Raw genomic sequence first — 16,003 nt, 5'->3', positions numbered from 1 at the left:
AAGATATTCTTAAACCGAGTCCAGCATGGGTCTTTTCGGGATCTGTGATTCTCAGCTGTTCGGTGGTTTCTGAGCACCGGATTGGGGGGACCCAGCTTCGGAAGGTAGCACGTGGCCAACAGTCTGTGTCCTGAGGCTGACTCTCAGCAGCCTCCACCCTTTCAGGGGCTCTGTGTTCACCCCAGCCTTGTTCACATGAAGGAGGATGGGCGTCCCCTCGCCGCTGCCTTTCTGCTGCTGCGCGCGCGCTGCTGAGCCAGAGGTGGGAGCCGGTGATGGTGCTGGCGTGTGTCAGTCCTGATCTGCACCCCGACCGAAAGCTCTAGAGCAGCAGGCGCCTGCATGCTCCATGACACTTGGGGCCTCCTGAGTTCCTGGAACGAGTTGGGGCTGTGACGGGAGAGGCTTGGGCAAGGCTCGAAGATGCCCTCCGGAAGTTCGTTTTGAGTGTAGGAGCTTGGAGAATTTCTGTCCCTGATTCAACGTGAGTGTCTCACTCTTGTTTTCTTCTTTTTATAGGCACCAGTTTGTAGAAAATAACTTAATACTAAAGATGGGTCCCGTAGATAAGCGAAAGGTAAGTCATTCCCGCTGCACCTCCCCGAGCGTCTGTCTCCCCTCAGCTGTGTCCAGGTCTGGCCTTCCGCCCCGGGCTCCGGCTGATCCCTGCTGCACATGCGTCCTTGGTCTTGGTTCCCTTTCTCTGAAAGATCATTTCTAGATTTGACGGCTCAGGAAGGCTTGAGCCACTGAGGGGAAGCTGTTGGAAACCACACAGGAAGGCTGTGGTAAAATAGAAATACAGCCTCTTGATTCTGGCTTGGGTCCGGGGTTTTGATATCCTATCAAGTTGTCTCTTACTTCATTAGAATTGTTTTTGAAAATTGGTATTAATGTGTTTTATGGATTAATTAAATGGATTGTGTCAAAAATATCAGATTCCACAAATGCTCTCCCTCTGCAGACGCGGGCCCTTCTGAGTTCAGGCCCCAGGCCTCCTCCGTTCCTGGCCGTGCCACACAGGCCACAGCAGTGCGGCGCCAGCGGTGGGGAATGTCATCGCCCTCCCCCCCCCCGCCATGAAGCAGAGGGCACGAGGGGCGCCCTGACTGTCCCGGGCAGGCTAGGTGGAGCAGGCTTGGGTTTGCCTGCCAGTGCCGCCGCTCCCCCATGTGGCAGCGGAGGGAGACACGCCCAGGTGGGGGCTTCGGGATCCAGCTCACGAAGACCAGGCGGGCTGGGCGCTACATTCTGCCTGCCCCTCTCTGACCTGAGAGGCCAGGTCCCAGGAGAGTGGACATGGGGCGGGTGCTGGTCCCGGTGCCCCAGGCTGCTGTGACGGCCCGGCCTCTGAGGCCGCGGTAGGTGCTGTCCACTCCCATTTCTTTTTTTTTTTTTTTTTTTTTTAAAATTTTTTTTTTTTTTTNGTGACAGAGAGACAGCCAACGAGAGAGGGAACACAGCAGGGGAGGGAGAGGGAGGGGAAGAAGCAGTCTCCTAGCCAAGGAGCCCGATGTGGGACTCGATCCCGGAACGCCGGGATCACGTCCTGAGCCGAAGGCAGATGCTTAACGACTGCGCTACCCAGGCGCCCCTCCACTCCCATTTCTGAGCCCTGACAAGCAGGGTCTTTTCTTTTTGCATCAGGGCTTGTTTGCACGGCGACGACAGTTACTGCTCACAGAAGGGCCACACTTGTATTATGTGGATCCTGTCAACAAAGTCCTGAAAGGTGAAATTCCATGGTCACAAGAACTCCGACCAGAGGCCAAGAACTTTAAAACCTTTTTCGTGCACACGGTGAGTTTGTCTATATGGGCTCTCCTCTGCAGGGCACTTGTCTCCCTTTTCTCGTGTCCCAGGGGCCCTAGCTCCCAGCTGAGCCCTGAGCTGGGCCAGCAGGCCCCCGTGCTTATTTGTCAGGGCGGGAGCGACCTAAGGAAGCTGTCGGTCCTTGCCTGCGTGTATAGTGTCTGCACCTATGCGAAGGGAAAACCCGCAAACTCGCGCGTCTCCGGGGGTGCCCACTGTGGCCGCAGTAGGTGCTGCTCTTGGTGGGACCCCCAGCATCATTAAACGGTTTCTGTCTCCACAGCCGAACAGGACGTATTACCTGATGGACCCGAGTGGGAACGCTCACAAATGGTGCAAAAAGATCCAGGAGGTGTGGAGACACAGATACCAGAGCCACCCACAGGCCGCCGTGCAGTGACACGTCCGTGGCTGGTGCACTCGCTGCCAGGACACGTGCCCCGGCGTGGCTCGCCGCCCTCCGGGACGCTTCCAGACCACCTGCCAGCCATCTCAAGGGGGACGCAGACGGCGGAACCTTGCAGCTTTTTTATTTAAAAGAAAAGAAGAAAAAAATACCCAACCACACAAAGAACAAAACCAATAACGGAAAGGAATTCAGGGTCGCTTTGCTTGCTCTCTGTGCTCTGCGGAGGCTCCCCGGGATCCCCCTGCCACAGGGCCCCAGTGCCGTGCACGCCCACCGGATCCCCGCCCGGGCGAGTGGCACAGACACGAGTCACCAGCTCTGCACCACACGCCCTGGTCACCCACCGGCCAGTCCTGTAGCCGAGGGGATGGGGTGTATGTCTGGGCCCTTGCTGCTCCTAGGTTATCGCAGAACCCGTCGGCAGGGGGCCGTGCGCGCCTCTGCCCGGGTGGCTTTGATCTCTGTGGGGTAGGAGGGCTCTTGGCTTTGGTCCGTGTGCTCCTTTTCTTGTGTCCTTACTTGATGCCCCCTGTGCCCCACCAGGCCCCCTGTTTGCCTTCTCGCATCGCTCGGACTGTGAGCACTCCATGGCTTGCGTTCGTCGGGCAGGCTCCAGGTGGGAAGTCGTGGAGCGGGCTGTCGGGGTGTGTAATGGAGCCGCTGCTGAGGTTGGAGGGTGCCAGCAGGCCGTTCAGCTGAACGTCCCTCTGAGTGGGGTTGGCCCTGCGCAGCTGGAAAGAGCACTGTGAGAGGTGGGCACCCAGTTGCGCCAGGAGATAGGGAGGGCTGTGTCCCGCTCTGTGCGAGTCCAGGCAGCAGGGCAGACTGCGCCTGGTGTCTCCCACGCGGAGGAGTGCTGCCTGATGGGCTCCTCCTGAGAGTTTGGTCAGAGGGTGGGACGTGCAGGCCCCTCGGAGCAGTTTGCTAGGGCCAAGGGACTCTAGGCACCAGCAGTCTCCCAGCTGTGACACGCACCCTTTTCCTGGTGAGGGAACATTCTCTTAGCCTGACTCCCAGCACATGTCACATCTCCACAGTGGAAGTCTGTAAGCCTTCTCGTGCTGTCAGGTCATTTATCCCCCTCAGGACGTGGACCTCGCTGGGAAGAAAATGTTGCTCACCTTGCACAAGGGTAGGAACACCGCACTGGAGCCTGAGCAGCCAGCCTGCTGGCCCCCTCCGCTCTCCGCCTGCCTACCTTTCAGTTTCCACAGGCAGCAAGATGTTGGGTACCTGCTGCAAGGGGTCCACAGTTTCCCTACCCTTTGATTTCTTTGCTGCTGCTCCTTGGACAGAGAAAGCCTGTGGGCCTGGTGGGGCTGGGAGTTCCTCTCTCCCTGCCCAGGTTGTCCCTTGAGGGCTGTCCGCAGTCCCAGGTGGGAGGGGCAGAGGCACCGCTGCATGCAGGCTGCTCGCAGACCCGTCTGGCCGTGCCCGGGGGATGAACAACTTCGCAGTTTCCTTTAGACTTTGACGAAGGCACCAGCAGAAGGCTCGCAGAGGAAAGATTCTCCCTGGCGACTCTCTCCCCATTTCCTATCTCGAAGAAACCATCGTCAGCCCGTGTTGATAAGTGGTCCAAATCGGGAGAAAAGATGTCTTTCTCCGACGGGTTTAGCGATAAGAGTGGCCCTTGTCAGCCTGGGAGGGAAGCGTGGCCGTGCAGGGGCTGGATGGGAGCAGAGGTGGGGCCGAGTGCGGGTGGCTTCTATTCGGCTCTTGGGCACTGCTGCGTGAGAGCTGCGAGTGAGTGAGCGAGCGTGCGCGTGCACCCATGGGGCAGGTGCCACGGTGTTGGGGGCGTGCCTGCCCCGGGCTGCGGTCGTAGCTCGAGCTCCCCTCTTCCTCCTCCTGGCTTTTGAAAAGGCTCGCCTGTGTTCACATGCTTCTCAGAAAGTCAGTCTCAGGGGGCCTTCAGGAATGTCATCTCCAGCTTGCTCCCTACGTTGATCATTGACCTTTCTCAGAACACCCGCGTCTGTGGGCGCGCTGTTCGGAGAGTTGGAGGCTGCTCTGGCACAGCGTTCTTCCTTGCGGCTGGTTACAGGGAAAGGGCTGGCATTTGGCTTTAACAAGAGCGCTCAGCTGGGCTGCATCCCTCCCCCCGGACGGCGCCACTACCTCCTGGGCTTCACCCACCAGCTCCATCGTCACCTCGGAAACCAGAGAAGGGGGTTCAGGGTTCAGCTCGCAGCTGACAGAGTTGAAGTCACAGCCCTTGCCTGAGCCAGTGACAACTGAGCCCTTCTCCCTAGGCCACCGTTCCCCTCTCACTCAGAGCCTTCTTGTCCCTTTTTTTTTTTTTAAAGGCACATACATGTTCTTTTCCTGCCCTGCATGTCCATGTCAGCTTTCGTTGTATGCAGCTTGTTCTTAGAGCGCCTGTCCCGGGGCAGGTGCCTTGCCTTCTAAGATGTGGGCATGGCTGTCAGTCGAGTACATACACAGACATACGTGGAAGTACAAACGATTTATCCACGCTGAGAAAGAAAGTGCCCTGTTGTTGACTAGATGCGGGAGCCAGCCGTGTGTCTTAGTGAGGGCAAGGAGAAGGTGCGGTGCCAAACCACGTGGCCTCACCAGGCATGGAGGGGAGAGGGCAGGGCTGTGGCCTCCATAGGCTCAGGTGGCGCACTGCGCCTTGCCCCTCTCTGGGAACTCCAGGAAGCCAGGTTTGGGTGGGGCAGTTTCCTTCCCTCTTGCTGCAGGCCTGACCAGGACAGTGGGCGCTGGGTCATGGTAGCAGGTGGCCCCGTGGGGTGCGCAAAGCCCCACCTGGTACACGGCACTGCACTGTGCCTCCTGTTCGGAACCTTGGCTCTCAGGACTGTGTTACAGACCTGCTTTGCAGAAGAGGCCTCTCACGGCCGTGCCAGGGCTGACAGGACCCGCACCTTCTCCAGGCCCCGCACCTTCTCCAGGCCCCTGCTGCCACTGTGGTATTTGTGGCCGAGGTCCATAGGCACAGACTCACCCAGGGCCAGGTGCCAGGCCAGGGGCTCCAGGTGGTTCTGTACTTTCTTAAAACATTTGCTTTCTGAGAACATCAACTGTAGGCTTACCACCCAGAAGAGACCACTGTGAAAATTTTGGTGTACCCCCCCCCCCCGCTCACTGCCAGTACACACATGGGTTTGCTTTTTAAACTGAACTGGGAACATGAAACACACTGTTCTTCATCTAGCTTGTTTCACTCAATAATTTATCTTAGGCATTTCTCCACGTCATCAACAATGATTAAAAACATTGTTTTTAGTGATTGTAGACCTTAATGGTTATAAATTTTATGATAACTTATCTGACCATTTTCCTGTTATGAAACATTTAGGTGGTTTCTGGTTTTTCACTACTTAAATGCTGTGATGAATGTCCTCATAAATCTTTGATTTTGACCCTGGTCGCTTCCCCACCCCTGGTTCCTAGAAGTAGTGTTTTTGGGTCACAAAGAATTTGTTTGTTTTATAGGTGGTTTTAGTCTCTCTCCCTCTGTCTTGACCTGATGCTTAGATGCTCAGAGTTCCAGTACAGAGCCTCCTTATTGTGTCCTGCAGATTCTGAACAAATCAGTTCCTGGTAAGGTGTGTGTTCCAAAGAACGCTTTCATAAGCCTGCTCTTTTTTCCCCCACAATGCTAAAATGACATCATTTACTGCAGTCCGTTTGTGACAGTTCTTTCCAAAAGCTCATTTCCTGATTTTCATTGACAGTCTGGTTAACACTTGCATGTTGGTTACTCCCCATCCCTGCTGCTGTGGCTTTCAGGCGCTTGGTGATGTCTTCAGAAGCTCGTACTCCGCGTCCACAATGGTACTGAATTTGCGTCTGCACAGGCAGCAGAGAGAGAAAGTGTTGAACTGACCTTGCCACGTGCTAGTGGATGATTTGTAATTAAGTTTGTAGACTCAGAAAATACCCTGGGCCATTTGGAAAGAGACCATGTAGGCAGTTGGGTTTTACAGAAGGTTATTTGCCTCCACGCTCTTCCAGCGGTGGCGCTCAGTACGGAGGTCTTCGTTCAGCAGAGCTCAGTGGCCAGGCCTTTTCACTGTAGAGGGTGATTGTCCTGGTCCGCACGGTTTCCGGGATTTCTCCCCGTCCTCCCTCACAGTGTTGCAGGTCGTCTGGCCGTCTTCAAACCCAGACCACCGCATTTGGTTTCATTCCTAATTTCTCCACTTCAGTTTGGGGTCCATTGATTCTGAGGGGAGAGGTGCCGTGCTGTCACTTGAGTCTGCCAGAGATTTTGGCTGGATTGTGCAGAACTGGACTTCTGCCTTCCTCTGACACCCCAGGTCCCCTGTGCCCTGGCCAGTCCACAGACTGAGGGTGTTCACTCCTCAGACCGAGAGGCTGCCGCTTGCCAGAGTATGATGAAGGTACTGTCCTTAGGTTGCCATGTACGTTTGTCCGCATTGTTTCTTTTCATCCAAAACTCAAGGGAGCTGATGGTGACTCAGGTGGGTGTGGCCCTTCCCTCAGGCAGCCTGTGTGGCAAGTGCCTTAAATGAGGGGTGCAGGCTGCTGGCTCAAGGTTGCGGACTTGTAAATCAGGCTGCCTGTGGAGAACTGGTCTGGGGAAGGAGCTGTTCCAGCAAAGAGCAGTTTTATCTGTAGCTCGGACAGCGGTGCTGGGCAGCTCAACTAGCCTACATGTATACCTGAATTTTCCCCAGAGCCCACTTCTTCAGTATGAAGAAACACCAAACTGTGTGTGCAGAGAACTTTTTACAAAAGGCAGACTTTTTTTTTAGCGTGTGATCCAGCCTAGTCCCAACCCGTCTGGCAGAATGACATATGAGTAGGGGTCGTTTTGCTGGTAAAAAGCCTCTAAGTTTGATTGGACGTTGACAAAAATAAATGTTTGCAGTATTTAGAGCTGCTGTAGCTGTTCCTTAACACAGAATAGGATGAATCAGTAGTGTGTTAGCCGTCTTTCAGGTTGGTGGCGGTCAGTTAGGACGTGTGTAAAATTCTCTACCTGGTCTGTAGCTGTAACTGTGATGTACAGGCAAAGCAAAAATTTAAAACTTACGAAAACAAATAATGCAATGATATTAGGATATACACTTTTGTATTTTTATTCTTCTATAAGGTTATTTGCTGGCTATTGTTGGCCTCTAGTTCAGTCTGTGTTATTTAAAATCTAATATATGAATTATTTGGATTGAATTCATGTTCGGGGCCACCTTGTTGTATGTATTGATGTACAGCCTTGAATGTGAATAATTATTGTAAACTATATTTTACAACTTTTTTTCTGGCTTTATTATATAAATTTTCTATTTGGTCAATGATTTAATCATAATTTAATGAATCTGTTCTCTTTTTTTTCAAATATTTGTGCTTTAGATGTAGTTACTGGATGATGAATTTTCCACTTATGCTCGGTAGTCTTGTAATAAAAAAGCATGTAGAGTGTAGACGCTCGCTGGCGTAACTCTTCTTTGACCGGGGTGGTGGGGGCGCGGGTCGGGCACGGGGGCCACCTGCATCCGGGGCCCGGAACCCGGCGCCGCGCAGCACGCGCTGGGGGCGGAGGCCTGCGAGCACTTCGAGCCCGACGCCCGGCTCCGGCCGGAAGGGGGCTCGGCCGGCCGCTTTTCCGGACCGGAACTTCCGCCTGCCGCGTGACACCAGGGCGGGCGCTTTACGAGGGCGGACCCGTGGGCGGGACAGAGCTGGGAGGAAGGTATTAAAGGCCGGACGCTTCCGGTGGAGAGGAGCTGTGGCGGGGCTTGCTGGGATCATGGCGGAGAATCACTGCGAGCTGCTGCCGCCGTCTCCGGGCGGCCTCGGGGCGGGGCTGGGGGCTGGCCTGTGCCGCCGCTGCAGCGCGGGGCTCGGCGCCCTGGCCCAGCGCCCCGGCGGCGTGTCCAAGTGGGTCCGGCTCAACGTCGGCGGCACCTACTTCCTCACCACCCGGCAGACGCTGTGCCGGGACCCGAAATCCTTCCTGTACCGTCTGTGCCAGGCCGACCCCGACCTGGACTCGGACAAGGTGAGGGCCGCCCGACTCCCTGTCCCGGGCTGGCGAGGCCGCGGCTGGTGCCCGGGCGCCCACCGCCCTCGAGGACCCCCGGCCGGCCCGCCTCGGCTCCCTGTCGCCCTCTCCGCTCCCCGGCGGAGCTTCCCCACGCCCCGGACCTTGCCGTGGATCCACTTTCTTTCCCCTCCAGGTTCTCTTGGCCCCGCTGTGTGAGCGCCTCCTCTGTGTCCCCGTGTACTTAGTGGCCCTGGAATCGGAGAGCCCTGGCCTCCTTCTCATCTTCTCGCATTCCAGACGTTTGACTTCACGTTGGCGTGGGGGGGTTGACACGGGTGACCTGCCTTTCCCAGTGACTTGCATTTAGAGAGTTGGCGCTCCGTCGTTTACAGCCACAACACGCGCCCACTCCGCGCTCGCAGAAGGGGCAGTCTATAGAGTAATTCTTCAGAGGGACGGTTGCGCGTACGAAGGGGTGGCAAGGAGGGACCCGGTAGAAATGTTTTTTTCAGGCGGCGTCCCCACTGCCCTCCCGAAAGGGTAGGAGTCTCTCGGCTGGTTTGCAGCTTGCCTTCCATTAAGTCCTCGTACTGTTGTGCAGATGATAATGGAAACTGTTTTCGATTATTATCTTTCTAAGACCTGTGTGGCTAAGGAAGAGCTGCTCAGGATCTGTAGGGATTGAAACTCCGAAAAGGCTCTGTTGTAAGAGTAGTTGTTACCTATATTTATCCCAGGCCGATCGCAGCCTTCTAACTTTCCTGGGTCTTTTCAGTTGAGCGTGCACAATTGCACTTGGCTTTGTGCCTCGCCGGCTCAACGCTTCCCAGGCGTAGGTCTTCCCAGAAAGATTCAGCTCTCTCTTCAAGTTCGGGAAGGCTGACGGAGCCCATCCTCAGGGTGGCATGACCTTACGATCAGGAAACGGGAGCTCCTGAGTTACCACAAGACCACTTGTCGTTGGCAGAAATCAGGGTTTGAGATGCCAGCGCTCCAGTCCCCCGTCCCCATCCCCCCCCCCCCCCCCCCGNCCCGCCACTGCCCCCAGCTGCTCCCACTGCTCCTTTGACCAAGCTCTCCACTCGGAGAAAATTGACCTCCCAGAAAATGGCAGTGCTCTCCAGGACAGAAATAGGCTTTTGTTTGCCGTGATTTTCCTTTTATGGTGAGGGAGTATGTTTTACTGTTTGTTTGTTTGTATTAAAACACTGGGCCACAGTGGTCATTCACTTGGGTTTCTACTCCAGAGTTCCTGTTTTGTATATTGAATCGGATTTTAAATTGCTCTTGTCCATTGGGTTTTTTTGAGGCAAAATCTCTCAATTCAGCATTAAAACAGTTGATTCAGAGCCAATTACCTATAGCTTGCACAGTCCCTTTATTTTACTGTCTCAGAACGACTTAAATTATCCTGTAGTAACAGTCCTTTGGGGGAGGTAATTAACCCACCAGAAGGCATCTGCTGCGGTTGCTTCTTGTCCCTGTCGTGGGCTTACCCACATTTGATTTCCAAATTGTGAGAGTGAAATTTAGAACATGAAGGTAATGCAGCAGATACAGTTTCTGTCTTGTAGGATAGTTGATAGTAAATAAGGGTGAGCTTTTGTCTCGGGTAATGGTAATTTACAAGAAAGAGTAATGCTGATTCACATCAGTCATGGTAGAGGAGTGCTTTACCTCAGATGAGACACAACATGTGAGATACTGGGTCTTCTCAGTGTCACCGCCTCCCCTTCTGATGAAAGAATGTCCCAGAGATTCACTCCTGGATAATTAGACCCTGAGGGAGGAAGCGGAGGCTGAGGGCGGAGGGGAAGGGGTGTTTGGAGGAGTGGGATGGCCAGTGATTATTACATGATGGAAGAGAAACAGGATGTTGATTCACTTGTAAAAACCTCGAAGCCCTCACTTAATAGTTAAAATGAATGAAAGCATACCTGGCAGATGTCCAGTCATCTCAGACCTGGTGGAAGGTTCCTGCTGGGCACCGAAATAGTGTTTGTTGAGCTCCTGGGCTCCAGCAAGCTGGTGGTTGGATATGGGTTGGGTGGGGAGATTCGAGAGGGAGTTGTTCCAAGGGAGGGGAAACCAGAAACCTTTAGGGAACCTGATGGGTGGAAGTGAAGTTCACTGGGAGAGTGCCTGGAGCCTGCTCTTAAACACCGCAGAACCCTGTGGGAGAGGTGGAGTGATGGGACGTTTTCTGAAGCAGGCAACAGACAGGTTGTTAGCAAGGGTGGGGAGCGGGGCTGCAACTGGTCCCCCTCCGCCAAAGTCCATGTTCCCTCTCAGAACTGAGCGTAGGACCAGCTCTGGGCTCCAAACCCTTACCCTTTTATCTCAGTGCTGACTCTGGGCCCATTGCTGCCATGCGGTTCTCTTTATAGACGCCCAAGTATGAATTCTCACTTCCTCCTGGGGCTTCCACCAGCGGGGCTGTGTCTGGGGTATTCATTTCAGCATCTGCTCCCGTGCTGTCTGGGTCATCTTTCTCCCAGGTTCTCGTAAGGGGCGGGCCAGGTGTGACACTCCTTCCCGGAAGTGCTTTGTGAATACTTGATGTGTGATTCATTTGGGTTAAGTCTCTTTGCTTTGCATGGTACCTGGCCCATTAGGCATTGCTGAGAACAGCTTAGCATTGGTTTAGGGGTGAATCAGCCCCTCTCAGTGTGGAGGTGCTTTAGGAGTTAAAAGGGAAACAGGAAATATTGCTGCTTGGTGGTTGGAAAGTACTCAGATTAAGTAGGATTTGAGGTGGGTTCCGTCTCTGCCTGAGAAAACCTGAGCTTTTGTCCTTCGACAGGGCCATTGTCCCACCTTGGGGTTGCAGATGCTGTGGTGTCCATGGGTCTTTGAGGGCTGGGGCCATCACAGGGCGTCTGGTGACCTGTCACCTGCAGCTCTTGGCCTGTGCTCACTCCGGGTGTACTTGGTGTTGGCAAGAATGTCGGGATTGGAAAGATAGTGGAAGGGATTTTACAGACACGGCCAAGTGATGAGGGACGTGGGTGGAAGTACAAACTTTTAAGTTGCTTGGCAAGAGAAGTGGGGATTCCTTAGAGTGGAAAGAGCAGATTATGTTCCGTGTAACTAAATCAGAGGCGAAAGGCTAACTTCCCGAATTCTGAAGAGCATCCCGGGCACCCATGAGAGCCGAGTCGTCCTGTCTGTGTCCTGGAGTGGGCGTCCCGAGACTCGGGGGTATTTCATTTCACGCTTTGGTCGAGGATGTGGCTCTGAGCATGTTCTTAGCCCTGACCACATGCCGTGGTTGGTCTAGGACCCGAGCAGAGGGAGGGGCCCCTGCCCCCCTCCCCAGTACAGCAGGTGCTTACTGGCAGAGCCCACGCTACGTCTCCACAGTGCACCTAACTGGACAGCCCCCCGGACCTGAAGCAGCCCGCGAGAGTCCAGGCCACAATGTCTTGAGAAAGGACTTGCCTTGAGTGAGAAGAGCTTGCTTCAGGGCATCAGACACAGGCCCTGGGCCTGCAATTGTCCCCACTGTCAGCCATCTGAGGGCAGCCTGGGAGGAAATGGTTGTCACTGCAAAGCTTCCTCTTTCTGCCCACTGCACGGTGACTAGGCTTGGTTTAGAGCCGGTCAGAATGCTGTGGCCCACCTGGTGATGGTGCAAATCGAGTTTTTGGGGGACACTGAGTTGCCCACTTGTTTACAGGGTGTCTGTGGCTGCTTTCACCTGTGAGTGGGTGCCCACAGCTCCCTTCCAGGGACGCATCAGTTCAGCAGTCCTTAAAGTCCTTTAAAGGAGCTGGCTCTGCACCCGGGGAGGTTTATGCATGGCCAGAGCACTCTCCCCGGACTGCGGAGCTCCAGAAACATCCGGTCTGGCGCTGGTGTGCTGCGGGTACTGGGGAGACGCAGTATCTTCTCTGGTGGCAGGGTGAGACTGGAGACTGGGCCTGACTTTGACTTTGACCAGAACTTAACTCGCTGTGCAGCTTTGGGGTAAGTTGGGACACCTCTCTGAGCCTTAGTCACCGTGGAGCTGTGAGAGTTTAGGAAGATGGTTCAGGTCACACCACCTCTACCCAGTGCCCGTGCTGGGTCCTTGCAGCAATCAGAGAGGACCCGTGGCGGTCTCCACTTTGTTTTTAGAAAGAATGGTCTTCTCTACCCTCAGAATTTGTTCTTGCTGCTGTTGTTTCTTACGCATACTCTGAATCTGCGCAAACCCTGGTATTACCAGCAGGGAGCTCCTGCTCAGCCAGCCTCGAAGGGCAGTGTGTGCGAGCCTGGCCCTCCTGTCTCCCGTCCTTCCTTGGCGGCCTCTTTGCAGTGCCCCAGAGCTCCTGGCTGATCTGAGGACAGGCCCCAGCGAGCCTTCCCAGCCCTGGAGACTGGAGCCTGCGCCATGAGGGCAGGACACAGCTTCCTGGGCAGCCACCGAGGTTTGCAAGCAACTTGAGATCTTGGAGGCTGGAGAATGCGGCTCCAGGGTTCCCGTCCCATTGGCGCGCGTGTTTGGAATGGGCTTGAGGTATCCACGTGTGGGTGTGCACGAGTGTCTCTTCCCATCGTCCGCATTCTGGTGGGTTCTAGTTCCCTCAGCAGTTGGGCTTCTAGGATCTTGGCCTGGTTTTGCAAGTCAGGCTTGGGTGGCCACAGTTCCGGAGGTGATGAGCTGGGCCAGCTCCAGCAGAGAGACCGAGGTAGGTTTTTGAAGCAGGTAACAGAGAGGCAGGCAGCAGGGGCACCGACCGAGCCTAGTCACTGGGCAGTGGGCAGTAAGAGGGAGCGGGCGCAGTGAGATAGCAGAGGAGCCTTGGGCCTGCCCTTCGGCCCCAGCAAGAAGGAAGGATGAACTCTGCACCAGATCTGCCAGCAGGGCCGAGTGTAGGAGAGGGCAGAGGCCACCTTGGAGCCAGCAGGGCGGTGGCTGTGGGGACAGCTGGTGGGGAGGGCTCGAGGGCCTCACGAGAGCAGTGGGCTAGGCGTGAACCACTGGCAGGGCGCCCTGGGCGACGGGGTCCTGCCTGCCGGCACTGAGTGGCTGGCGCGCCAGAGCCTGGAGCCTCCAGGCTTGAGGAGGCCTTGCCTCCGAGGCAGTGGAGGGGCACTGCAGCCAGGGACCCCGGGGCGGTCCTGTGTGGTGCTTCTGCCCCAGGTGAGCATGGTTCCCGCCTGTTTCCCTCGCTAGTGGACGTTCTCGCGCCAGCATTTTTGTATCAGAGTCAGTGGTGTGACCTGTGTAGAGGATTTACGTGCGAGTGTTCTGAGACTGGACTGTGTCTAGGGAGGGGAACGCCTGCGAAATCCTGGCAGATGGATGATCCCTTGCCTTGCGACAGAAGTGTTCACAGCAGCTGTGACCTGGATGGCCGGCCCTCAGGCTGCCTCGTCCACTCAGCACCTTGCCCAGGAATGTCCCTTGGCCCCAGGGTGACCCAGCACCTGCGCCTGTGTGTGTACAGGTGACCTGGCGTCTGCTCTCAGTGCCCCTCGTCCTGCCGCACTGGGTGGGTCTCTGTGAAGCACCCCCGTGGATTCCTGGGGCCCTGTGGGGCCCACCGTGGCTGAATCTGAGGCCTGTCTGCCGCAAGAGGAGCCCGGGGCCTTGCGGGTGGGTCCTTTCTCACGGGCACTTTTGTTTGCTTCTGGGCGAGCCTCATCTGGGTCATGCATGTCATCCTAAATTGGGACATTCTGGGGGTCAGGGCCCTGGGAGCTGTTTGAGGTCTGAGGGTGTTTGTTGGAAGGGCCGGCACCGAGGCTGGAAATGATCCGGAACCCTGATACATGCAGCCCGCCTCCGCCCAGAGCCCTGCTTTTCCTTTACTCCCCGGGTGGCTGTGAGTGTGTGTCAGAACTCAGCACACACGGGGCAACTCGGGGTTGTGCGGGGAACGCTAAGTCAGAGCCCGCCAGCACTCCTGGCAGCCCGGCCCGGCGAATCCCGGTGCCTGAGACAGGTCTGTCTCGTGTCCGGGTCCCCACAGCATCATCTGTAGTTGATGACGTCTCAGGCCTCTTCTGGACGGAGGGTTTGACAAACTAGAAAACGAAACAGAGAAGAGGGTGGAGGTTGAAGGTTTTGTGTGCGAATTTGGAATAGTCACCTAAAATGGATAATTTCAGAGTAAAAGCTAAGTATTTCTAATTAGGTTGACTGCAGATGTTGTGCACAGAGAATTCTGTGCGTTTACATTTAGATTTTAACGGGGAGATTTGACAGAATTTATCTTCCATATAGCTCAGGACACTCAGCCCTCTTCATTTCCAGTCTCCAGTGGCTGTGCTTTTTCTCCCACAATAAAGTGGTGGTGGAGTCCTGTTTCCTGGTGTGTTTGTGGAGGGTGCAAAGGTGATGGAACGGGGCCGAGTGCAGACGCTCCATAGAGAGCTCTCAGACCAGCAGAGTTCTTTTCCATTTAGAATCTTGGTGAGAGTTTCACATCCCTCACTCTCCCTCCTCATCACCATTTCTAGGACTGTGTGGTTATGTTGCAGGAGCGGCTGACCCCTGGCAACGAGCAGCCCCCACTTTACCCACGGCGCTTTGCTAGCAGTGCATTCAGCCCTCCCCCTTGACCCCAACGGCTTGGTTTTACTTCTGGGTGCAGAGCAGGCAGGCAGAACCTCAGTTTCAGGGGCTGTTCACCAAGTGATGCAGGTGTGTTTCTGCCCCTTGCGGAGCATTGTTTCCTAACCAGAGATGTGGGCTAAGGATGCTGGGTGGGCTCAGAAAGGAGTGGACACGGCAGGGCGGAGAAGGGGGGAGTGGTTTCAAATCAGGATTGTCTTCTCTGCCTCCCTCTTTGTCGGGCCTGCAGGTTAGATGTCTCCTGGGAGAGCATGTGACGTGGACTTGGCCCTACCTTTGCCCACTGGCTCCTCTCGGAGAAATGACTGTGCTCACAGGGCTTGTGGCCAGGGCGTGATCTCTGTGGCCTGGCCTCCTTCCTGCCTGGGGCTAGTGGCCCAGCAGCCTGAGCTTAGGGATGCAGGGTTCAGACTTCCCCTGGAGACCAGTAGTTCAGCCTTGGAGGTGGGGCCCACTAGCAGTGGGATCCAGCCGACCTGGGCATCGTTGGGCTGCCCTGCTTCAAGCGTGTGGACTGACAGCCTATGGGGAGCTGGCCCTCATTACATATTCCTAAGCCAAGGCCAGCTTCCCCTGTTTAAAGTCTTTAAGGTACATGTATACTTTTAAAGCCAGCACTTCACAAGTAGGTCAAAAGCTAATTCACTGAGAAGTGGGGAAGGTCAATCGAGGGAAATGATTTGTCAAGAAAGCAGTCTTAATTCTGGCTTTTTTACCAAAAAAACCCACCAAGAAACCCACAGAGCTTGCCACTCTACAAATGTAACAGCGCTTGTTGTGTCAATCGAGGACAGGACAGAAAGAGGAGACGACGGACCTGGGAGTCTTGCCACCAGCCAGCGTGCATGTCCTGCTCCCGTTCCCTGCTGCCGTTGTAAGTGTGAGCAGACCAGGGTCCTGCCTGTATGTGCTGTCACGGTGGAGCCGGGCGATGCCCACGTGGCGTGGCGGTGGCCACGCCCCCACGGTCCCCCAGCCGCCAGTGTGGATGGCACCAAGATGCTTTTCTCTGGGCTTTTGCAGAAGTGAGCCTAAGATTTATATTCTGAATTGGGGTTTTTTGTTTGTTTGGTTCTCCTTTTCTGTGTGGTGTGTTTTTCCTTATTTCTGCCGTAGGCTAGAGGCCTTGGGGCTGCAGGCCCAGCACGGTACCTGAGGTGCTAAGGCCCCTGGCGCCTGTGTCGGCGTGCCGGCCGCAGTCTGAGGGCCCGCCCGTGGCAGCGCTCAGCAGCTC

At 55.4% G+C, this 16,003-nt stretch overlaps 2 protein-coding genes across 4 annotated transcripts in view; both read left to right on the top strand.

Moving 5' to 3' along the window:
- The window catches only part of PDPK1 (3-phosphoinositide dependent protein kinase 1), a 93,042-nt gene extending 85,401 nt beyond the window's left edge, over positions 1–7,641 (top strand). For both annotated transcript variants that reach the window (XM_019807276.2, XM_019807277.2), the window contains exons 12-14: positions 520–577; positions 1,648–1,800; positions 2,096–7,641. In XM_019807276.2, the coding sequence (XP_019662835.1) occupies positions 520–577; positions 1,648–1,800; positions 2,096–2,212 (328 nt within the window). In that variant the 3' untranslated portion in view covers positions 2,213–7,641. The remainder of the gene's footprint in view (positions 1–519; positions 578–1,647; positions 1,801–2,095) is intronic.
- Positions 7,642–7,916: 275 nt separating this feature from the next.
- KCTD5 (potassium channel tetramerization domain containing 5) overlaps positions 7,917–16,003 on the top strand; it is a 29,443-nt gene continuing 21,356 nt past the window's right edge. Inside the window, exon 1 of one of the 2 annotated variants that reach the window (XM_034670557.1) lies at positions 7,917–8,219. In XM_034670557.1, the coding sequence (XP_034526448.1) occupies positions 7,968–8,219 (252 nt within the window). In that variant the 5' untranslated portion in view covers positions 7,917–7,967. The remainder of the gene's footprint in view (positions 8,220–16,003) is intronic. The other variant, XM_034670558.1, reaches the window with a different exon arrangement.

This window comes from Ailuropoda melanoleuca, chromosome 10, assembly GCF_002007445.2.
Source record: "Ailuropoda melanoleuca isolate Jingjing chromosome 10, ASM200744v2, whole genome shotgun sequence".
Classification (NCBI taxonomy): domain Eukaryota; kingdom Metazoa; phylum Chordata; class Mammalia; order Carnivora; family Ursidae; genus Ailuropoda; species Ailuropoda melanoleuca.
The sequence above is the reverse complement of the archived record's forward strand: the minus strand, read 5'-3'. Positions and strand labels throughout refer to the sequence as shown.